The sequence below is a fragment of the Leptinotarsa decemlineata genome, unplaced genomic scaffold (genome assembly GCF_025532065.1).
Source record: "Leptinotarsa decemlineata unplaced genomic scaffold, Ldec_3_MD MMD2_tig00026328_RagTag_RagTag, whole genome shotgun sequence".
Lineage (NCBI taxonomy): Eukaryota > Metazoa > Arthropoda > Insecta > Coleoptera > Chrysomelidae > Leptinotarsa > Leptinotarsa decemlineata.
The window spans coordinates 28,092,614-28,117,196 of record NW_027412688.1 but is presented as its reverse complement, the minus strand read 5'-3'; the positions used below and the strand labels follow the sequence as shown (position 1 = coordinate 28,117,196).

At 36.6% G+C, this 24,583-nt stretch overlaps 1 protein-coding gene across 1 annotated transcript in view; it reads right to left on the bottom strand.

Annotated features, from left to right (window-relative positions):
- Positions 1 to 230: 230 nt before the first annotated feature.
- Positions 231 to 24,583, bottom strand: part of LOC111514155 (sodium/potassium-transporting ATPase subunit alpha) — a 102,560-nt gene continuing 78,207 nt past the window's right edge. The window contains exons 7-15 of the mRNA XM_074182684.1: positions 22,478 to 22,723; positions 22,069 to 22,292; positions 17,473 to 17,856; positions 9,275 to 9,536; positions 6,357 to 6,629; positions 5,974 to 6,219; positions 1,066 to 1,254; positions 857 to 971; positions 231 to 679 (exon numbers count right to left, since the gene is read on the bottom strand). Coding sequence (XP_074038785.1) covers positions 568 to 679; positions 857 to 971; positions 1,066 to 1,254; positions 5,974 to 6,219; positions 6,357 to 6,629; positions 9,275 to 9,536; positions 17,473 to 17,856; positions 22,069 to 22,292; positions 22,478 to 22,723 — 2,051 coding nt within the window. The 3' untranslated portion in view covers positions 231 to 567. The remainder of the gene's footprint in view (positions 680 to 856; positions 972 to 1,065; positions 1,255 to 5,973; positions 6,220 to 6,356; positions 6,630 to 9,274; positions 9,537 to 17,472; positions 17,857 to 22,068; positions 22,293 to 22,477; positions 22,724 to 24,583) is intronic.

Sequence of the window (24,583 nt, the reverse complement as noted above, 5' to 3'; positions counted from 1 at the left end):
TAAGTGTCTTTTTGGTAGTACAAAACGTCAGCCTTATTTCAATATTGTAACTTTTTTAGTGATTGTGAAAAAAATTGTTATACAAATTTTATGTACCCAATGTGCTCCAAATTTCTTTATATGAAAGATCCTATTTTTTTGTTCGATGAGGAATCACCTTCTTAAATGTTTTACACTTATTTAGTTACACACTGTATATAATACAAATTTATTCGAATCACGAATAACTATTTTAGTAAATAAAAACTTAAAATCTTTATTTATTCAAATGTTGTGACATCCAGTGACATTCAATACAGTTGCGATGGACATGTTATGATGTGATGAATGAAATGACATTTGCTGTAATGATGCAACGTGGTGAATAATATAACGTCAAGTAATCTAACTTCTTCAAAGTAACGTTATTCTTGAACTACACATTTTTCAACAACCACAAATCCCAACAGTTATATATCTAATTTTTTTAGCTTTACTACAAAAAAAATGTACTCCCGAAACTGTCAAACATATCAACTACAAAATTACAAACTACATAAAAAATACAAACGAGGTGGTTTCAAACGATTAGTAGTAAGTTTCTTTTCGGTACCATCCATCAGGATATTTACGAAGGCGCCATTTTCTGAATTCGTCGAATATGAAGAGGAATATGGCAAAAGGAAAGGAGTAAATCCACCTGGAAATGAAATATATTTTGAAGAAAATAACGATATGAAAAATGAGGATATAGTGTTTGAACTACAGATTGTTTTTGAATACTATTCGACTGTTTTTTCTAACTCTTACAACTTTTTTGAGAAGAAAAAAGAGTCTTGTTCACCCATGCTTCCCTGTCCGAAAAAAATATACTCACCATCTGAATAAAATTGGATAGAATTTTAAATAATACATCTTTGGAAGATACGACAACATGCAAGCAACAACTGTTTCTACTACCAAACTAACGTTTAACACCATGTTACCCATTCCTGAAAAAAAGAACCCGTAAAAAAACCAAAATTAATTTCCCAAAGTTTTTTTCACACTGAATAATTTCCCAAAATCAATTTTCTTTGAACTTACCCTGTTTACAAATCGAATTTAGCCTAGTCTTACAAACGATCAAATCAGCCCATTGGGTCACCACAACTGATATCATGAAAGCGGTGTAGCAAGTATATTCCAGTTGTTTTCTATGTTCATATGTCCATTCCTGTCCGTAGGAATCCATTAAATCATTTATAGATTCCGAGTCCCATTCTTCACGAATACCTGAAAAAGTGGTGTAACTGAATAAAATCTGCGTGAAAGATATCGGGAGAAACATCATGAAAGTAGCGCAAAACCTATTTTCAGTAGTCCATTTCATGACCAAGTTCTTCAAATTCGATAACAACAGGTTTCTAGGTTCTTTTTCAAAAACTGTTTAGAAATATTGAGGTTTTAAGCACCAGATCTGTGCTGAGCTTTCTTTTAACTCAGGAAACGCATATATTTGTGAAAGAAATCGAAGTGAATAATGATAAATATCACACCACAAATGGAGCATTACTTTGACTGCTTCAAAGTTGACCTTTTCCAGTGCAACTTATGAGTTAGCCAATGGTAGTTTAAAAAAAATGAGGGACCGTCATGAAACGCATCAAAAAACATGCAAGGTATTGACATTCACACTAGGAACTGAGCAGATTTCTGAGAAAAAAATGCGATTGATTATTGAATCAACTAAAAACAAATGAAATTAATTAGAAAAGACAATTGAGCGTCTTTAGATCCACACCAGGAATGTTTTTATTTACAGTGTGATCAAACTCGAGTCGGCACTATTGCTAACTTCTTCATTATTGAAGATACGAGTTAGGTCACATTAGAAGACTACCAGTGTTTTTCCGCTGATAAACGTAGTGCTAAAAACAATTGAACATCGGGTTTTCGATTCTTTTCAAAAAATGTACTGTGTAATGAATATTTTGAAAGCTCAATGAAACTGTCCAATCTATATTCATCAATTAGTTGAGTATATTGGCTAGTCGCAACATGATTATGAGCGGTGACCTAACAGTAGTACAAACTAGGGGTATATTGAAAGTAAGAGAATTTCTCATTCTTCTTGCAGGCACATTAAATCTTATCCGCGTAAGCAGTTCAGGAGAGTTGACTTTATGATTCAGTATTTTGAATAGAAATAATAATATATTTTGGTTTCTTCTATCCCCCGGAGATAATATTCTGAATTCATTTCTCAATTGTGTTGTTCTAACTATTCTGTAGTCAGGATAGATATCGAATATGGAAGACCTGAAAAATCAGCAGTCGCCCATCATATTTTGCAACAAAACCATTCCATAGACTTCAGTTCATTAAGATTAGTTAGACAAGTTAACAACAATAGGCAACTAGATGCCTATGAGAGTGTAGAAATAAGTAAACATAATAATATTATGAATAACGATGACGGACCAATACCAAATAGCATACTATATAGCTTTTTTTGTGGTTTAAAGGCGTCGACTACGAGGGCATTGACCTTCTACTATTAGTTTGTTTATCATTTGCTTTCTTGTTCAAATTTTTGAGTATAGCCCAATAGCTTTCATAAATTTTATAATTCTATCCAGACTTTCATTATGATCTTTCTAACATTCTTCCATAGAATTTGTTATTTCAAATCGATGTCTAGCTCCATCATATTGGACACAATTTACCAAGATATGTTTCACTGTTAGCCTCTGCCTACATTGTTGGCATATTGGTTGTTGTTCTCCTGAGACCATGAATATGTTAGTTAAGTTGGTATGACCTATTCTAAAGCGTGTAATCACAGTTGGTTCTCTTTGTGTCTTTGGAATAGAATGCCTCCAGGGTGTGATTTTTGGCTTCACCTCTTTCAATTTTGCATCTGTTCTCTCCCAATCAGTTTGCCATAAATCTATAATCTGTTGTTTAAAATAATGTTTTACGTCTTCCGGTCGAATAGGAATATTATTGCAAACATCAGGTATTTAAAATAATATTATTGGATTTACTGATTACTACATAAGGACACATTGTAAAAATAAATTTAGATAGGAATATTGTGAAATTAATTTTTATATAGCTGAAATTTTTTTTATAACATTTAAACACTACATAAGGACATATTGTAAAATAATAGGATAAGGCAAATTGTAAAATCAATTTGGGGTGGTATACCTGCATGGGTGGTATACCTTCTAGTTTACCTGTATAGTATACTTGTATAGCATAAATAGCGTTTGCTTATTTGCTTAGGAAAGTTTCCAGTTTAATAATATTCCTCTTGAAGATGATCACTCGTTGATCGAAACACGTGTCGAGGTGTTAAAAATAATGATTTGATGTTGGGAAAGAACTCCAGTAATATTCATTACTACACCAAAGATTCCAAACAGTGCATCATAAGTATTTATTCATCTGTTTTGCCAAATCACCATGGACGGATATAGCATTCAACAACACGTGCAAATAATAAAATTGCTCCATCAAAATAGGTGTTCTGTTTGGGCAACGTACCGCGCGCTTCGCCCATTCTACGGTCGCCATAATCGTCCTACCAAGAGGACTATTCGCAATGTGGTGGATACATTTCAGTCCACTGGTTCAGTAATCGACCGACTAACGCCCTTAGTAGGTCTTTTTTTATACGGCGCAAACTTACGAGTATGTTTTTTAAAATGTTCTGAATAGTTCTAGAGCATATCCCATTGGCTCTCACTCAACCTTGTATGAAATTTTCACTATTTGCTTCAAAGTTAGCACATTTATTTTCAGAATCATTTTTTCTGGAAACATAATAACATTAGATCATTCAAGAGCACGGTCGGCATTTTTTCGACACACTATGTATGCTTCAAATATATCACATTTTTCTAAATGACTAAAAACCATTTTGATAATTTTGTTTCAATTTCAAATATCATGGTTAACTTGACGAAAAGTAAAAAAGGCGAGTAACTCCGTTATTTTTGGTTACAATCAATCAAGGTAGAAATGTACAGGTTGTCTCAATAAAAAAATATTCTTTGAATGAAATCGAAAATTCGATATTTAATCATTTTTAATAGCACCACGTTAATAAACGGAAAAGACACTACTAGCTCTCTGATTTGGCAATAGTGCCGACTTAAGTTTGATCACACTGTGTCTAAAATCAACTTGTACCGAATTCAAAATTATATTTCATATTAGTTATTTCTTAATTTGATAATATCTGATGATTATATATAATGTTTCTTGAATTTGAATTGTTGCATAATGTAGTGTGAGCTACCTATTGAATTTCATACTTTTGAAATAGTTTATTTACCTATTCTGAAGTTCAATGAACTATTCTGCTTGAATGTTTGTTTGAGAGTGATTGACAATGATCTCTATGAACAGAAGATCTTAGAGGTGCTTCAGAAAGGAAAATACACGAAGATCGTAAAAGACCCTACTGCAACAATTGAAAGGAAGTTGTACCAGACTTTGAAAAAACTATTTTTCGTAAAAAGAGAGATCATCGCTAATACCGCACCATAGTGAGCCCCCTCATTTGTATGGATTACCCAAAATCCACAAGAAAGATATACCACTCAGACCGATCATTAGCTCCAGAGATTCAGCCACTCAGAATTTGTCTAGATTTTCACTATCAATAATTAAACCACTGTGTGGAAAATTCAAGGCACTACTAGGGGAAATCGAAGTCAAAGACCAGGATCAACTAATCAATTTCAACGTGGAAAGCCTCTACACCAACGTTTCTGTCAAAGAAGCACTTCAAATCATACAGAAGAAGCTATCCGAAGATAGGGACCTGAAAGATAGAACAAACTTACCGATACAAGTAATCATGGAGTTACTAGGATGCTGTGTACGAAACTGCTACTTCCAACTAAAAGACGAATTCTTTATGCCACCGGTTATAGCTAATATATATATATATATATATATATATATATATATATATATATATATATATATATATATATATATATTTTGATTGATGCAACTAATTTTCCTTTATTTTGAGTATTTCAATATTAAATTCTACATAAAGGATTTGAAGCTTTATATCTTCTATTAATTATCTGCGAGAGCTTTCGACAGTTGGTAGTACTGTCATCATCTGGCACTCCTCAAACTGCCAGATGATGATAATTGTTGCTTGTATATTATTTCATTGTAATTTCAGTTTTTTGCTTGATAAAATTGTTTTTGCAGCTAATATTTTTAATTTTTTACATATTTTTTCGGGGATTTCAAATCAATTTTATATCATATTAGACATTGGGAGTCCGAACTGATGAAATGGAACTGCTTGAATGAATATCAATAAAATGTATATTTTATAACTCTTATTTGAGAGATTTACACTACCTACATAGTTTACAAAACCGCAACACTAGTTTCACAATGCAATAACTTGTGGATTAACTAAAGTGGATTTTTTCACCTGAGTCACTACTTCTGATAACACCGAGAATTCGTGGATTTTATATTTTGGCTGCTTCTACTGGAACAACTTCGACATTTATTGCTTTCTCGTTGCACTTCGGGTTATATTTGTAAGGAAGAAATGCTTATTTCACATTTTTAACTTGTTTGTCTAAACAATGTTTGTTTGTTTATTTGAAATTGTCTTAATTTTCGTTTTGGAAAATTCTGGACAAGGATAATCGAACTTTTTTTACCGTTGCGGATCATAAATCATATAATTCAGCGGAAATAGCTTATTATTATAGCTCTTCACTTCTTTCTTTCAATACTTTTGTCAATAATTTGATCTTGGTCGCAACAAGTTTTCAATTCAGACCAAGATGTGGCAATAGTTTTGTTTTACAGGGATCTACATCGTAGCATTGATTTAAGTCACACTTTTGATTGTACATTTTTTTACTCATATGATGCTCTTTCAGAAACAAACATGTTTTCTTTGAAGAACCATTTGTGTGGTACTATTACTACTCTTTCATACCAATCAGTACTTACCGAAGAGTCTACTAGGAAAGAATCCATTTTCGGCCATAATGGCGAAGTAAACAAAGAACCCGCCTAGAGCTTCTATCATACCAATATGTCCATAAGCCAGGAAATACAGCTTCCCGGTCACAAGTTTATCTTTCCTCGGGTTTCTGGGTGGGCGCATCATGATGTCGCTTTCGGCCGTTTCATAGGCTAAACTGATAGCTGGCAACATGTCTGTTAGAAGATCTATACATAAAATGGCCATGACACCTGGAAAAGGCAAGTAGAAAAAGCAGTCATTTATGGGGAGCAGAAGGGAGAAGACGAATGAAGACACATTTCTTTGGTTTATTCTCTTTTCAAGTTATGAAGTGTGAGCCCTTGAAAACGAGAAACAGTGAGCTTACCTAATGGAAGTGGAATGTTGAGAAGAACAAAACTCAAAAACGGTAAAATTTCCGGTACGTTCGATGCCAGTGTGTAAGCGATAGACTTCTTTAGATTGTCGAATATCCTACGACCTTCCTCGACTCCTGTGATGATCGAGGCGAAATTGTCGTCGAGAAGGATCATGTCTGCGGATTGTTGTGATACTTCTGAGCCAGATATACCCATCGCAATGCCGATATCTGCCTTTTTCAGGGCCGGAGCATCATTCACACCATCCCCTGTGACAGCAACTGAAACAATTTTTTCATTAGTAGACTGTAAATATTGTTAATGAAAAATTAAGCGAATAAATTGATGGATTGGTTGAATAACGCGAGGTTCAAAAACATTCAACACAAACTTAATTCTCCAATGAAAATTTGGAATCAAATTCATCATAAATTGTTAAGGAAATAAGAAACGAGTAAACATATGAATACAAAATACATATAACAGCTAACAACAAAAGTTATTATATCACAAAAGTTGGTAATAATTCGGCCAGACTTATTGAAATTCATGTAATTGATGAAAAAAGTCGGTTTTCGGTGTCAAAAATATATTACGTCTACCAACTTTTTTTCAAAAAAACATCACTATGACTATATAAAAAAAGTATTCAGTAAATATCTGAAGACCGTTTCATAAAACTGCTGATTTAAAACTACCATGGAAGGTATTGACATCAAGGTATTAAACTAGTTTTAAGTGAACAAAAAGACAAAAATATTGGATCATGGATGTAATGAGGTAAAGTCCATCTTCTCTTTTCTCCAGTTGTGTCAGATTGATAAGGCTGAGCTAAAGATGCCAATAATGAGAAAACTTCCAGTTGAAAGACTCATTCCAGATATGAAACCTTTCACATTCACTGAAATAAATAACTTTGGACCCTTTACAGTGGTAGTTGGAAGACGACAGGAAAAATGATGGTTAATACTATTTACATGTCTTTCGATTGGTGATATGTATCTTGGGGTAGCATATTCATTATCAACCGTTTCCACTATCATGACTTTATGTTGCTAACATAACACAACTAAATCGCTAGGGTGGCGGGTTGGCTGTCTTTGTTCATCTTTCACTGCCTGAACTGTGCATGCTGTTTTTGGCGAGTGCATTGGCTTGGGATGTGGGGGTTGAGCAAACCAGCCATCGGATGCCTGCTTCCACGTAGCCCCGCTGGATACGGGAATGACAGAATCACTTGTGGTTCTGTTATTCACTAACTGAATGGCATCCCAACGATGGCTCAATCCTAAGGTGTGTGTATTCGTGCCGGGTGACTGAATGACACTGAGCCTATCAGCTGTCTCTACGGAACCTTCGAGATACCGGGCACCCTCCCGTCGTAGCATCGCCTTGTCACGGCAATGCGGGGCTCTGCCGTGATTGACCTTCTTTCCCTAGCTACTCGTGGGACTTTTATTTTCAGAGTAAACCTAAAAATTCTCTCTAACGCTGAATCTACAGAGGAGATGGATGTCGAGCTTACGACTCCAACTGACCCCACTGTAAATTCAGATCAGGAGCGAGAGCTTTACAACTCTCCAACTCCTGATCCAATAATTGAACCTGAAAAAAAAAGGCTAGGTGGTGCAGCCAGGAAACGACTGAGTCGTCTCCTCAAGAGCGGGATACCTTATGAAACTGTCTGGCATCAAATTCTTGAGCGGCGTACGCAGAATCTGTCTCAGGTGGAGGAACAAACCCACCATGAGCAGGTTAGCAAACGTTTGCGCTCAAGTGATGATTCACCAAAACCAGAGACGAAAAAGCCCTTCACGATTGAATCTAAGGCATCGTCAGATGTAGCTGACGTGCAAAAACCCTCATATAGGAAGGTTGTCGCGGGTATCAAAGTGGGAATCTTGCACCTTGACTATCCGACTACCTCATTAACGATGAAACAGCTGAGCATATACTTTGTGCCTGCCCCGCTGGGGACTGAATCAAGTTTTTAGAGTTCGGCAGAGCTGTACTCTTACCATCTGACCTGAAAGACTACTCACCATACAAACTAATCGGCTTCATTAAGAAGCTGGGTTTATTTGATCGAGTGTGAATAGGTGTGAGCCACAATGAACCCTTGCGGGTTGCGGTGGAGGGTCGAATAGACCCACTCACTTTGGACCTAACCTAAATCTCTAGGGTCTATTGAAAAATTGAAAATGGTGTGGAAAGGAATTGATAGTCAAAAGATTCAAGAATATACCCAAATTAATAATACTGAATGGGAAACCATCCCACCGACAGTACCCCACAAGGGAGGGGTATGGGAAAGTTCAGTTCTTTCGGTCACAGTATCGTTCTATACCATTTCATAAACTCAAAAATTGAAGGACGAACTGTTGTTAACACTATTCGCTGAAGTAGAGAACATGACCAATACTAGACCAATAACAAAAGTATCTACGGATCCCAACGATTACGAGGCCCTGACATCTAACCATTATCTTCTTGGGAATTCAAATGGAGACAAGTTAGGAGCATTAGACGATTGTGATCTATGGAGACAGTGGAGAAAAATACAATGAGTGACAAATTAATTTTGAAAGATATGGAAAAATGAATATATATCGACACTGACTAGAAGGACCAATGTTAATGATTCGCTTAAAATTATTGAAATTTATATAATTGGCGAAAAAGGTCGGTTTTCGGTGTCAAAGATATATTACGTTTGATAACTTATTTTCAAACAGTATCACTATAAATACGTCAAATAGAGGCATTCAATAAATATCGAAAATCTGTACGATGACGCAACAAGTTTTTTTGATAAGGTTTTATATTCTTGCCAAATTTTCATTATTTTGGAAATTAAAATAATCCTTAGTGACTTTTCATCTCACGAACTTCATATCAACGGGTTCGAACGTATCTCAGAACTTACCAATTTCTCCCAATCTTTGACAGCCTTCAACGATATGCAATTTTTGTGTTGGTGAAGTCCTCGCGAAAACAATTTCCTTGAAATTGAACAGTATGTTGTCCAATTCCTGGTTGGTGGCATCTCTTAACGCAGAACCATGAATGACTATTGCCTTATCTTTAATATTTGGAGGTAGAGTTTCTAATATGTTCACGTTGAAGGCGTCTATAACATCTTTTGACTTGATTATGCCGACTTGTTTAGCAATCGCTTTGGCTGTTACCTGGAATGATAAAAAACAGTTTTGAATATTTTCTGAAGAAAACACACATTTTCAAAATGTGAAATAGAGAAAATGTTTGTTAAACGTGTATTTGAGTTTGTAATGTACCTAATGAATGAAACGACCTGAGCTTATGTTTCATCTCTTTCGCTATATCTCTTCGCTATCTGGGATTTCTCAAGACGGACCCTCAGAAAATATAAGCGATGTTGAACTATCTTCAACCTCAAACTGTCACCGAATTGAAGCGTTTTCTTGGAATCTGTGGTTGGTATCGAAGATACCTTCTCTAATCTAACTTTACCAATGACGGTTTGGGCGGTTCTCTTTGGAATAGAGAAGTTTAGATGCTACATTGAGAGGACGATCATAACGGATCATTACAGCTTATTATGGCTACACAACCTAAAAGATCCGACCGGCAGACTCGCCAGATGGGGTCAAAATTCAGCAATTTGACATGATCTTAGAACATCGAAAAGGATCGTTAAATACCGGAACCAGACGCGTTATCTCGAGCTTCGGTGGTGGAAATATCTATGTTATATTTGGAGCCGGCCGAATGTGTGAAAGATAGGTGGTATCAGAAAATGATTAATGAGGTGACTTCGAAGTCAGATAAATATTCAGACTGGATGGTGAAGGACGGGTTACTATATAAACATATACCAGTGGAAAATGAAGTGATTTCCAATTTTACGGAGTGGAAGTTGGTACTCCCAAAATCTTACAGGAAAGAGGCGTTGATAAGTTGTCATGATGATCCGAAGTCTGCTCATTTGGGAGTGTTCAAGAGCCTTTGTCGACTCAAGGAGCTTTATTATTTTCCAAAGATGCGATGCTACGTTAAAAATTATATAAAGCACTGTAAGATTTGCGCTGCTCAAAAGACGACCAATAGGCAAGGACTGGCTTTATGGGACAGCAACGACAAGTATCTTATCCTTGGCAAACCATTTCGGTTGATAAATGGTGACCACTCCCTAGATCGACTAAGGAATACAGTTACTTACTCGTAGTGTGTGAATATTTTACCAAGTTTGTTCTTCTTCACCCTATGCGAAAAGCGGATGCAAGAACTCTTACGAGATTCATAGAAAATGATGTAGTCCAGTCATTCTAGTAAGTTCACCTCGGAATTCGAGATACCCAGCTGTAAGTCTGTAAATATTCGTATATTGATACCCTAAAAGTTGTCTCAAAACCTACATATGGTAGGGTGTACGCAACTAGTAAATTTCAAGGTCAAAGGTCACAAAAATCGGTTTTTGGCTCTTTTTTGTAAATATCTCATTCCCTATGGGTTTTCTGCTATTTGTATATTGTAGAATATAAAATTCTCTACAAATTTTGTTTGAAAAAATTTTTCATACGGTGAACCGTTTTCGAGATAGTGGGCGGAGAGCGCGCGGTCACAGTATCACTTCAGGTCAACCGGTGCCTCCGGTCGAAAACGCGCCATATACATATAGTTGATGAACTATCGATGAATCAATGATTATAAATATTTGTCAATTCTTATAAACTATTATATTATATTTTATCATTTTATCCTTTTTATTCAGTATTAATTTATTTAACAACACTTACCTGCCCATGTAATTGCAGAATTGTAATTGCAGAATTCATCGTCGTCTTCTGGCTGCTGGTAAATTTCAAACTGGTCTTCATTATCGTCTCCAACGACATTTGTCTCAAGTTCTTTCATGATTTCTGGGTCAAAGGTTCCATCTTCGTTAATGTCGCTCTGATATGGTAGATCATTGGGACAAGCTTGCCCATTTCATTGGCTACAAGCTAAAGAACATTGCAAGTCCGCTTTCCTGCATCCGCATCGCGAACCACAACCACTCTTGCAGTTGCAGAAAATTGTATTTTGCAAATCTTTTGGAGCAGGTGGTAAAATTGTCATGATAGGCTCCAGAAAATCGTTTCGCATTGCCCAACCTCATACCTGGGGTTCCAAATCATGCCCTAACCAAGTTTGAACTTGATAATATACACGTTTGAAATGTTGATGAGCAGCTGCACTTGTTGGTGGAATATTTGAAAGCTGCACAGGTTTATTAAGTTTTGCAGACTTGACGTAATGCATATAACGAAGATGATCGGGACTTTTCACAGATTTCGGAGCATTATAGACTGCCAATAAGGTTTGAGTTCCACTCTCTAATAATCTCTGGGCTGAACCATTTTTTTTCCTCAAATGCTGTAGCTAGTTCATCCAAATTTGTCAGTTTCTCAAAAACTCTTAAAAATGATTTTTTCCCTTTTTAAAAAGCGCAGAAGTTGTGTCATAGCCACTTAATGCGTGCAGAAATAAAATATGTGTTTTGGAATGAGAACAATTATCAAAACTTTTAGTCGAGTATATCTCCGTTTTTACATTTCCTTTCCCAACTTTTTCAAAGAAAATTTCTTGTTCGTAAAACAGTGTACGCCCAATTAAAATGACAAGTAAATCAATATCTTATCCTATTATAACTGCAGTTTTTTCAGACCTTGATTCTTCAATTGCAGTTTCAACAATAAGAACATCCGCATCATCTCTGGCTTGTTTAGTAGTAATATTTGCACCTTGTAATTTTTCAATTAACATATTAATGAGCATATCATTGTTATTTCGATTTGATAAGAATTTTTCTTGAGTAACTGGTACAACCTTTGTTTTGTCGAAACAGACTTCATACGTTTTTGAAAGTGCAGAAGTTCTTCTCTGCTGCTCCATAGCTTTTACGTTCTTACTGTAGTCTGAATATCCGTCAAATACAACAATTATTTTGGAACTGTAATGCCTTTGTAAATAATTCATGTATTTATCAATAATAATAGAAAAAGTATCTTCTCTGCTCCATACAACATGATGAAGAAGAAATCCGCCATCAATAATGAAGGTCACATTATTTTCATTGAGAACAAAATCAATTGGGCTCATGTAGTCATACAATGACGATTTTGTTGTTTTTCTCATGCCATCATTATCAAATAGAGCTGTTGGATACGGACTCAATTCATATTGAAGATATTCTTCAAGATTACTTTCAAATCGTTTGCTGACAGGAATTATTTGGAAGAGTAATAATGGATCCACTGCAACTTTACAATCATTTATTTTTGCAGATTTGTTAACACTGGAAAGCGGCATTACTTTTTTGGAACGTTTCAACTTCATTTCATTGAATGATAAGCCGGTTATCTTCTTTATAGACTCTAATCCAATTTTGTAAGCTCTGTGGCAATTAATTTGCTCATTTCCAACAATTCCGGAAGCTATCGATATTAACTGTGTAGTACTTGGAAAAGGATCACGGAGTTTTAACCAATCAAATAGTATATTTACGTCAGCATTGTCTTTTTTCACTCTTGAGTCTCTGGAATCTACGTGTTGCTCGGTCGACTCCACGGAGATATTACAGAACTTCTCCTTTCCTCACAAATAGTATTTGTGGCGTACATAGCATATACCCATTTGCACAAAACACTTTCGTACTTCGACCACGAGATACTCCCCCTTCGGTTTCCATGGATTTTATGAGACTTTGTTCATCGACTATATATATATGGCGCGTTTTCGACCGGAGGCACCGGTTGGCCTGGAGTGATCCTATGACCGCGAGCTCTCCGCCCTCTATCTCGAAAACGGTTCACCGTATGAAACATTTTTTCAAACAAAATTTGTAGAGAATTTTGTATTCTACGATATTGATAATAAATACAAATAGCAAAAAACTCACAGGAAATGAGATATTTACAAAAAAAGCGCAAAAAATCGATTTTTGTGACCTTTGACCTTGAAATTTAATAGTTGCGTAAACCCTACCTTATGTAGGTTTTCAGACAACTTCTAGGGTGTCAATATACAAGTATTTACAGACTTACAGCTGGGTATCTCGAATTCCGAAATTCTTACCTAATTTAAGCTTAAATGACTGGAGTAATGTTGTGTGATAACGGAGTCCAATTCACGAGCAATGAGTTCAAAAACCTCTGTGAGCGATATGGTGTTCGAATTTGGTATAACGCCCGGTATCATGCACAAGTAAATCCAGTAGAGAGAGTCAATAGAGTAGTCAGTGCTGCAGTGCGCTCTTATATTGTAGATGATAAGCACAAGGATTGGAATGCCGAAATCCCGAAAATAGGTTATGCATTACAGACGGCAATCCATGAGGTTACTTGGTGCAGTCCTGTTTACTTGAATTTTGGACGGTATGTTCCAATTTATGGTCGATATTATGGTCGTTTAGATCACTGTCAGGGATATAACCTGAACCCTTTCAATAGAGAGGCCTATCGTGAAGAACTAGCCAAATTGCCTTTAGAATTTGTCGAAGTTCAAGACCGTTCAAGGAAATCATACGAAAAGAATGCCCACACCTATAACCTGAGAAAGCGTAAAGAAGATCAATACGAAGTCGGAGATTTCGTGTGGCAGAAGAACTATGTTTTATCGAAAGGCTCTGAAGCTTTTGCAGCCAAGCTAGCTCCGAAAAATATATTGTGTCGTGTTCTTACATTTATTTCACCTTTAGTTTACGAATTACAAGACGTGCAAGAAAGGAAAAATGTTGGGCGGTGGCACGTTGAAGACCTCAAACCTTATTTTGGTGAACAAGAAGATTGATCCGATGTGAATGCGCGAATGGATGGGATACGAATGGAGGAATAAATGTAGGATCATGACTTTATTTCACTTCAAATATTCAGTGTTAGTGAGTTAATACGTGTCATAGCGTTATCTTCCTGCGAGTTATTTCAACCTTTTGCAGCCTTGTTAATATATTGAAAGTGATACGTTTCATTTCAGTTTTGTAAATAGTTTGTGAATAGTAGGTGATAGGATAGATAGACACAGTAGGAAGTTAGTGGGTGATAGAAATATCAGAACTCATTAAAATTTCTTCCAGAGAAGAAATTTTATTGAGGAAAGGGGGTGTGTAACGGTTTAAATTTCTGAATTCAGAAGAATTAGTAGTGCCGCCCGGTAGGTTCGTTATTTTATCACAATATTGCTGGGATGGTGGGTTGTCTAGTAAGCAGGAGTACATGAAACCGAGGAGATTTTCACGGTCAGGATTTAAAAACGATTCAGGAGAGTATCTATCGTAAAGTCGACACGAAATCAAGGCTCTAGCTAGGGACCGTCCGAAACCTAAAAACATGTAAGGTTTTTTGGACAAGAATAATAAGATCACCTGTGAAAGATTCACGTCGAGCACTGTCCGACCTTTTATTCGTTTTTTGGTGGTAAAAGAAAAGCTTTCAAGGCATATTTATCTGATATATAATTGGAGAAATCCTTCGGAAAAGCTATAGTTGCATCATACCCGTCGTTCTTTGAGATACAAGGAGACATTCTAGAAAGTAGCAACGGAAAATCGTAGCAAGTATAAAAAATATCAAGAATGATGATACTTCGTGAGTAGAAGCCCTGATATTGATGATACATATATTTTAGAGCGGTCTGATTACTGAAATCTACAGTTCATTCCTTAAAATTAGAGGATAGTTTAAGTTTTTGCCTTTTCTCTGTGCACCTAAGACAGCTGTTGACGGGGGTATCTAATTAATAATTATCACATAATTTTGATGAGATCATGCATTGCCCCAATTTTAGTACGGAACTGAAACCTGTTCGAAACAAGCCGAGATATGTGGATATTTATCAGTCTCCTATCAAGGTTAATTCACAAGTGATTGATCCACCTTCTTCTTTTTCAGTGCGGTCAGTGGACTCAGGTCATTCTTGGCCCCAAAAAATGAGTTGCATTCCTCGTAGAACTGGTACCATTTCAGTGGAAGCGCTTCTTGAAGCAAGAGCCGAATCGATCCCTCTACGAAACCCTTTTTCACTTGGAAGGATCGATCGCAGCTTGAGAAATGGTTCTTATGGAGATTCTGTGAAACGTGTTCTTCCTTACGAATCAGTAGGTAGTTGTCCTGAAAATCTAGAGAAGAAAATTGGATTGGATAATTTAGGAAACACTTGCTACATGAATAGCATTTTACAAGTGTTGTTCATGACGAAGAATTTCAAGAACGAAGTTTTAATGATGAACGAGAACGGGAATATTCCCTGCTTATTCATCAAACTCAAACAACTGTTCATGCAGCTGCAGTTTCGTAAGAAGGTATCATCTTTCCCTCCAACCGATTTCCTGGAGTCTTTGAAGTCCACTAGATACTCGTTAGGACAACAAGAGGATTGTTCCGAATTCTTGGGGTTCTTGTTGAATACTCTTCGTGAGCAAAACAATAGCAAAATCAATACTCCAAGCCGCTCTGGACTGAATGATTTCGTACAACCCATCTCGTCTTGTGTTTGTAAATCTTTTGCTGGAAAAATCCTTACTTGTTTACTTTGTGGTAAATGTTCAAGAAGTACTGAAAACTTATGTGAATTTCTGGAACTTCATCTAGCTTTTCCTAATACGACTAATTACCAGTCCGTGCAAAGCTTATTGTTAAATCATCTGAAAATGGAAATTTTAACAGGTGATGATCGACTGTATTGTCAAACATGCGCCAAACTAACTGACTGTTATAAGGAAACAAATATAGCTGAAGCACCAGTCAATCTAATAATAACACTGATGATTTTCAAACAAGACTCAACCTCTAACGGAAGCAAGAAACTGTTTGGAAGGTTCGAAATAGATGAACATTTCAACCTAGCAGACCACTGTTATAATATTCATGCAGTCATTGTTCACTGTGGTTCTGGCGTTGAATTTGGTCATTATTACGCCTTGGTCAAAGAAGAAACGGACTGGTTTAAGTTTGACGATAGTCGTGTCACGAGGTGTTCTGGCGATGCATTGAATTTATTGGAGCCTCTGGAGACACCCTACATTTTGTTTTATGAGAGAGAGGACATTGTTAGATCAAAATCTTCAGATGATGTGGTGCTGCAGGTTTTTCCGGGTTTTCCTGCAGCTGAAAAAGCAAATGCGCCACTGGAATCAATGAAGTCGCCCCGGAGCGCCAATTAATTTTTATTGTTGTATTTATTTTATTTTTATCGTTGTTTTAACACATTGTTATAATTTTACAAAACATAAATACAAAGAGAAATTCATTCTCTTACTAATAATTATCGAGTTTGATTGTAGTTAATCGAAAAGTAGATTCTGGATAAATAAAGATTCAGACTCATTCACTACTCATTTGTTCCCTCACTTTCAATTTATGTAATAATCATCTGTGTCCGTTCATTACTGGAATATTTTGATTCGATATTGTCCCATGATAACAGTTCCCCAGTAGTAATAGCGTGATCAAAACGTATTATTATATTTAATCGAAACGTTTGTTTTAGTATTACGTTCTTTCATTAAGTTCTTTAAACTTGATGCATATATTATATATAATATATTTGATATAATTCTCAAGCTTGGAGCTTCGTTGTTGACTTTTTGGCTATTTCTCCACCCCTTTCCTGTTGAATCCGTTCAAATGGCGCTCCAGGGCTTACTTTCTTTTCCATCTATTTCGACTGTAAAAAAAAAATATTTTCCTTACCCTCGTCCAGCCCCGACAATAATCGACTAGCTTGGGCCGAACTACTTTTTGGTAATTACATAAATACCAAGGTAGGTTATACATCATAAAACAGTAAAATGATATGGAAAAAGGTTACGAAGCCAATTAGTTTACATATCATATGTTCAGCGATAATACAACACAATAACAAAGAAAGCGATCGTGGTAAAGGCAATTCAAAATATTTCTATTGCTGTATACATTACGGCAGACTTGTCGAGAGTAATCAGTTTCAGCGAGAACAAGAGAATTGATCTAGCCAAGTAATTGTGAAGTGATATATTGAAGTATACGTGTTTTTGATATTTCAGAAATATTTGTTTTCTGAATGGCTGATGATTGATGAATTAAGTTTTTCACGTTACTTAAAAAATATTGAAAATACAAAACTTACCGGATGATCACCAGTCACCATAACCACTCTGATACCGGCACTTCTGCACCTTTTTAGAGCGTCCGGAACTTGAGGTCTGGGCGGATCGATCAGAGACATGAAACCGACGAATCTGAGATCTTTCCTGGGAAAGTTCGGAGGTTCAGCACAGAACGGGTAATCTTTGGTGTAGGAGTTGTCCAGCATCAGATCAGCGAAGCCCAATACCCTTTCCCCCTTTTCAGCTAGCTCCGTCATGGCTTTGTCGCAGAGGATTCTCATCTCGTCCGTCATTTCCTCCGTTCCGTTAACGGTGCACATCTTTGAGCAACGCGCTAAAATGCGTTCCGGCGCCCCCTTCATCACTATGAGGCAGTGACCTTCTTCCATGGCATGAATACTAATCTGAAATAAAACTCGAATAAAATGGATGTTAAAACCTCGGTTACAGCAATAAACTTCAGCAATACTTCATATTTTTCACTGTTCTTCTGATGTCGTGAAAGAAGTGAAATGGCAGAGGCGAAATAAAGAATACGGGCGTCAGGGGCGGCCCAGTTCCAACTTTTTTATTAGGGATCCTGCCACGTTCATATTTTATCACGGTACTTTTGACTGAAGTAAAATGAGTTTCGACCTAACCCAGCCTAACCTAAGCCTTCAGTTACAGAATAGATTACAGGATTTACTGGTATCACATATGTCTACGTCTGAGAAACCATTCAGTCGAAAACACACTTCAGCACTTTCTTCGGATTTCCACTCATATTTTCCTTTTCGGTTTATTTCAGCTACATAGTTCTACTTGATGTAGCTGAAAATAAGATTCCTACAACTTATGTTCCAAGCCTTTGTTTCTAGGTCTACAAGTTTCGAGGATATCCAGTTTAAAAAAATCGCACTTTCTGGAAATTTGTCAAACTTGCTATACATCAGTTATAGCCTCTATTGAGAAAGCAACTATCAAGATCGAACTTATACAGTATAATTTGAACAAACCTGAAGGAAAATAATGAACCTGAGTAAAAATGGGCGATGACATATTCTCTTCTTTTAGGATAGTAGAGCCCAGCAACTCAATTGTGGTTGAGCCGAGCACCAACTGATGAGGTACATCGCGGGTCGAAACAGCGCTACCTGCTGTTGAATCATAAATGCCTTTTTTGGCTTTGGTTGTCAGTGGAAGCTGCAGTAAAGATCAAGTTTCGGCGGTCGATGTAGAAGCTTAGCTTTGCAACTGACCGCCTTGGGAAGCCTTTAATATTCGAAGATTGAGTTCTCCGTCGATTCCATAGATAAAGTTTTCGTAAATTTAAGGTCTTTATCAACAGGTTCCGCACAATTCAGTAACCATTTGCTCAATGAGAGACTTGACATTATTGGTCTGGCTGACACCTGGCTTTATCATGATAAGCTCAGACATATTCAACATACCAAATTATACTCTCATTCGTACAGATAAGAATGGCAGAGGTGGAGGTGCAGGTTTATACATATACCTATAGTAACATAAACTATAGATTAATTTTTCCCAATCTTTAGAACAACTTTGGATTGATGGTAAATTTAGAAATAAAACTTATATAATAGGAGTTATCTACCGTCCTCCGCAAGTTAATATTTTCCAATCTCTAAGTTGTATTATCAAATAAATCGACATTCCAAAGCACATTAAATACATCTCTTATCGAGTCTTTTTTTAGGACAAAACACAAGCACTACAGGAAAATTCTTTAGGCGCTGTCAGAGCGTTTGGTATTAAATCCATTTGGAAAAACGTTCTCACGAAGTTTATTCCAGATAAACGAAGTTCTCAAGATGAAAGAGTTCTTAAACAGTGAAGTTTGAGGTGTACTGAGTTGAACCTCAAAACGATGGTGGAATCAAATATGCCAAGTCACTTGAACACCTCCCGTGAAAGTATCTATAGAAGAGATACAGATCTCCAATCTTTCTTCAATGTTCCAAGGTTGCACGTGATGGAATCCAGCAACTTCTGGGTATGTTTGGGGCAGAGCTCCATAGATGAGAACAAAACTCCAAACAAGGTCTGATCTGATCTTTATAAAGCATCAAAAGTTGCTGAAGAGTGTACAGCTTTCTGGTTCGTAACAGTGTTCCAAGCTTTTGAGAAGCAGCCTTTGCTATTCCTGTGACATGATTGTGCCAAGATATAATGGTGTCGATTTTAACCCCCAACAAACTTATCGAAGCAGAAAGCGGAATTGTCTGACCTGACATTATTATATCTGGTCCAGAGATATTTATCTTTTCAGAGAAAACCGATGCCTGGGTTTTCGTGGCATTGAATTGAACCTGATTACTTTTATCACAATTCTAAATCATATCTAGATCCTCATTAAGATATGCAACCCCCTGCCGGTGAAGATGTGTCTCCGTAGCCGATGTCCTGGAATCCAAATGGAATGACGAGACAATTGTGCTATCGTCAGCAAAGCAATATATTGGATCCTTGGTTTTTTCCCATTAAGTCGTTGATATACAATAAAAAGAGGGTTGGGGACAATATGGATCCCCGGGGACCACCAGCGTTGATGGTGAAAGTATTTGAGAGATATCCATCGACGCCATATTGATGATCGCTCAAGATGTGGAAGTTTTCCAAATATTTGAGGATATGGTGGTTTACGACTTTCTCCAAGTTTTTTTTTTGATATCATTCGGAAGATTTTTCTTGGCTGAACGCGAGCAATCTTCCAACAAGAGGAAAACACCCCTTTCTTATCAGACAGGTTGAAAAGTCTGCTGTGAGTTCATTTGCGCACTTTTTGAGTACGATGACGGGTACTACATCAGGTCCAGACGCCTTGTTTACTAAATTTGACTTCAATCTTTTTCAATTAGATCTCAATCTCATCGACTGGAATCATATTCATACTTTATGAAATTCTAATGATGCATTTACTTTTCTGTATGATAATCTTATAGCCCTTCGTAATTAACACGCTCCGGTTAGAAGAGTTAGAACTACTAGACGCCTAACCCCGTAGATGATACCACCATTAAAGAAATGATGAAGATCAGAGATATAGTCTTGACCAAATTCATGAATACCGGATCAGCAACTGACTTCAAAGACATACACTGGTGTTCCAATAGCAAAAAAAGCAATATTCCGTTGTTTTCAATTTTTCACCCCTCCCTTCTTTGTAGTGTTGTTTGAAAAAATATTGGCGTTCTGTAGTAATTCAATTTTTTACTAGTATCATTCTGATACCTGTTTCCCTAAGATAGGCTATAACTGAAGTACAACGTTGTACTTCAGTTATAGCCTATCAGCAGTTGTGGACTGCTTTTAGGTAAAATGCACAAAAATAAAGATATAAGAGAGCGTATGAAGAGAAGCCAATTTTTGTCAGTTTTTCAATATAGTATCGATCATGAAGGAGAGAGAATTGTGCATTTTGCTTTTTATAAACTCTTAAGGTGGCCCTAAACGATCAATCTGCTTGATCAAACGATTGAGTCAATCGATTGACGCGCGCTTCAATCAACTGAAATCAGCCTTTCAATCTTTTGATCAACACCTTCTTCTCACCAGAAATGGGACCAGTGCACACTTTCTGTTCGTTCGTTGGTTCATTTCAGTGAGCCTCGATGGCCCTGAACTCCCTGTTGAAATTTGGTCTGAGAACATTGATTTTTGCTTTCAATAGCTTCATAGTTGAATCAGGTTTCAGCACTTTCAACGCACCCACGATTTTCTCTAATGATGCAGTTTTCTTATTTCTGTTGTGATAATCCTTGCGCTTCACTTTCCATAATTCCGGGCAATTGCGATATAATTCAATCAACAGGTTAATGAATTCCCGCTCAGAGTTTTCGGGAAGCTCGCTTTCCGTAGCGGACGCCATGGTTTTCACCTACTGACTGACGCAATGCTTGTCGAAAATTGCCCTAGATGGTCAACCTCCTCCTTCAACCGCTTGAGTCATTCAAACTTTCTATCAATCACCATCAAGCCTCGCTTCAAGCGTCAAACAGGTTCCCACACGGACAATCACGCTTGAGTCAATCGATTGACTCAAGCGTGTTAGGAATCACACGTGACCCTGATAGGGATCACACGTTGAAAGGTAAGACCTCGTTAGTCCTTAGCTCGCACAAGTTTCTCAACTTCTGAGAGTTGTCGTTCGTTTGGGGGCGACAGCTGATTAACGGAAAAACAGATTTTAAAACAGACAGAACATATTTTGATCAAAATGATTGACCGTCTAGGGCCCCTCTACTAATGATCCTAGATAAATTATCAAAAATTGAAACTACCAGACCTTTCCTAAGTAAACCCCTCTATTTCTTGAATAAATTCAAAGATGTACTCAAATAATTTCGAAATAGAGAAACAGAAAAGCACTTCCGAATCAAATACTTCAGTTCTGGAACTGGAGAAATACTCTCGAGTTACCATCGGTGATTTAGGGGCATTAGTGCCTTAACAATTCAGAGCCAAAATTTTTCTTATCGAAATTACAGAATGATGAACTTTTCACTCGAATCATAAGTTACTGAAATATAACAAAAGTTGTATCAGTATTTCTTCGAAAATGTTCTCAAATTCAATTACAGAAACAGCACACAAATGAAAACAACACTCACCTGATACTTTGTAACGGAACTGAATGGTACTTCCAGTAATTTGGGATGCTTGTGTCGAAATTCGGTTGGATCACCATGAATATGACTAAGCTCCACAAATCTCAAAATAGCCTCCTCAGAAGCATCTCCACGAACTAATCTCGTCTGAATAGGTTTGTTTTCCTCGCCATGCACAAATTCAGCTCGATTGCAGAGGGTAGCACAACGCATCAGGGTTAAGAAACCTAAAATATGTAGTTGAAATCAAAGGTAAGGCATTTCAAGTGTTATGCAAATACAGACTGGTAGATATTCATGATACCAGTAAAACTCAAGATGATGAAAAAATATTTTCAGAATCATCGATAGGTGACTATTAGAACAGGCGTTTCAACATCTTCTATGTACGAGTGGAATTAAAACTGATTACCTTCTGTTTTATTGTAATCTCTGGCGCTCTCTTGCTGGATGCTGGAATCAGCGTTGATGATTTTGTTGTCACACCAAAAATGACATACTGTCATTTTGTTTTGAGTGAGTGTCCCGGTTTTATCCGAACAAATGATGGATGTCGAACCCAATGTTTCGACTGCTTCTAAGTTCTTCACAAGACAATTTTTCGCAGCCATTCGTTTTGCAGTCACTGATAAGCATACCGTTACCGTTGCAAGAAGACCTGAAAAGTATGAGTATTCACAGTTTGATTAAATATCTTCTCGGTTCACATAGACTTTTTTTAAAACTTATGAATATGTAGCAATGTCCAAACGATTTATTAATCATATTTGTATTTCCGGTGTAATTGACAACGCCGTTACTTTGTTTTATGGTTTAGAGTTGTAGATTTTTCATTTTCACACAAGCATTGAGAAAGGACATTTTCAAAACCCCCTCTGGAGAGGGGGTTTTTATGAGCAATTAAATAAATAAATAAAATAAAATAAAATATTTATTATTCCTTTCAACTATTGTTAACAATAGATAGGATAAGTCAAAAACAGTGTCATTAAGTTTTAATTGACAAACAGGACGAAACAAGCACAATGATGACTAACATAGACTATGTAAAATACACTTCGATATCATCTCAAAATTGAAAAGTATAATTCAAATTCCTCAACAGTATAGAAACATTCTCTGATAAGGAGTTCCCTAAGTCTATACTTAAAAAACCGCCGGGGATCCCGCGTATTTTATTTCGTTCGGAAGACAGTTGAAAAAACGGCAGCCTGCATTGATGGGAGATTTTTTGTAATAGGAGTGTTTGGGCTTGTTCAATTTGATATCATTTTTATTTCTAGTGTTGTAAGAATGTGAATCACTATTAATGGGAAATGCATGTTTGTTATTGAAAATATATGTTAATAGTTTCATTAAATAAATTGATGTAACCGTGAGGATCCGTTTAGTTTTGAAAACCTGTCTGCATTATTGGCGACTACTAATGTTGAAAATAAGCCTAATGATTCTTTTCTGAGCAACAAAAATTCTTGTTATGTCTGATGCCTGACCCCATACTATAATATTGTAGGAAATTGTGGAATACATAAATGCATAGTAAACCTGTAATAATGAATCTGTGTTCAAAATATTTCTTAGTGTTGCCAAAATATAAAAGCTTTTGTTGATTTTTTTACATACTATTTGTATTTGATCCTCCCATGTTAGGTTACAATCTATGAGCGTTCCTAAGAATTTAGATGGAGTGGAGGTTTCAACAATATTATTATTGACTTCGAAGGTGAAATTAGAAGGTATTCCATGTTTTGTGTGAAACTCAATTATTACTGTCTTACTTTGATTCATTATTAGTGTATTCTGCATACAGTAATCCGCAAAATCTTTCAAAACTGAGTCAGTTTTTTGCTGTAGTCTTTGGCGATCAGTGTCAGACACCACAATAGAGGTGTCATCAGCATACATGAAAACTCTACCGTCCTTTATGTTATGAGGCAAGTCATTGACATAGGTAAGGAAGATCAAGGGACCCATGACACTTCCTTGCGGTGTTCCAAGATCTAAATCGTATTCCTTCGATTTGGTTTCACCGATTCTCACGATGATCTTTCGATCTTCAAGACAGGACGTTATCCAGTCGTTCACTGGGCCACGTAGACCTAGGTTGTTGATTTTTTCGGAGACGAAATTACGAATAACCGTGTCGAATGCCTGCGTTAGGTCAAACGATATGACAACTACATACTCATTTTTGTCCATCAGATCATCAATGTGTTGGACAAGTTCTGTTATGGCTGTTTCGGTAGATAGGCCAGGGCGGAAACCATGCTGGCAATCAGTAAGTATTTTATGCTTTGGGAAGAAATCTCTAATTCTTTTGCAAATGATTTTCTCAATGATTTTGGAAAATATGCTCAGGAGAGCAATTGGGTGGTAGTTCTCTATGTTGCTCGAATCACCTTTTTTGAATATGGGAATGATGGCAGCCGATTTCAGAACACTAGGAAAAGTGCCTGAATTCACTGATAGGTTTATAATGTCAGCAAGATATTGTGATATAATACAATTAGACGGCGTA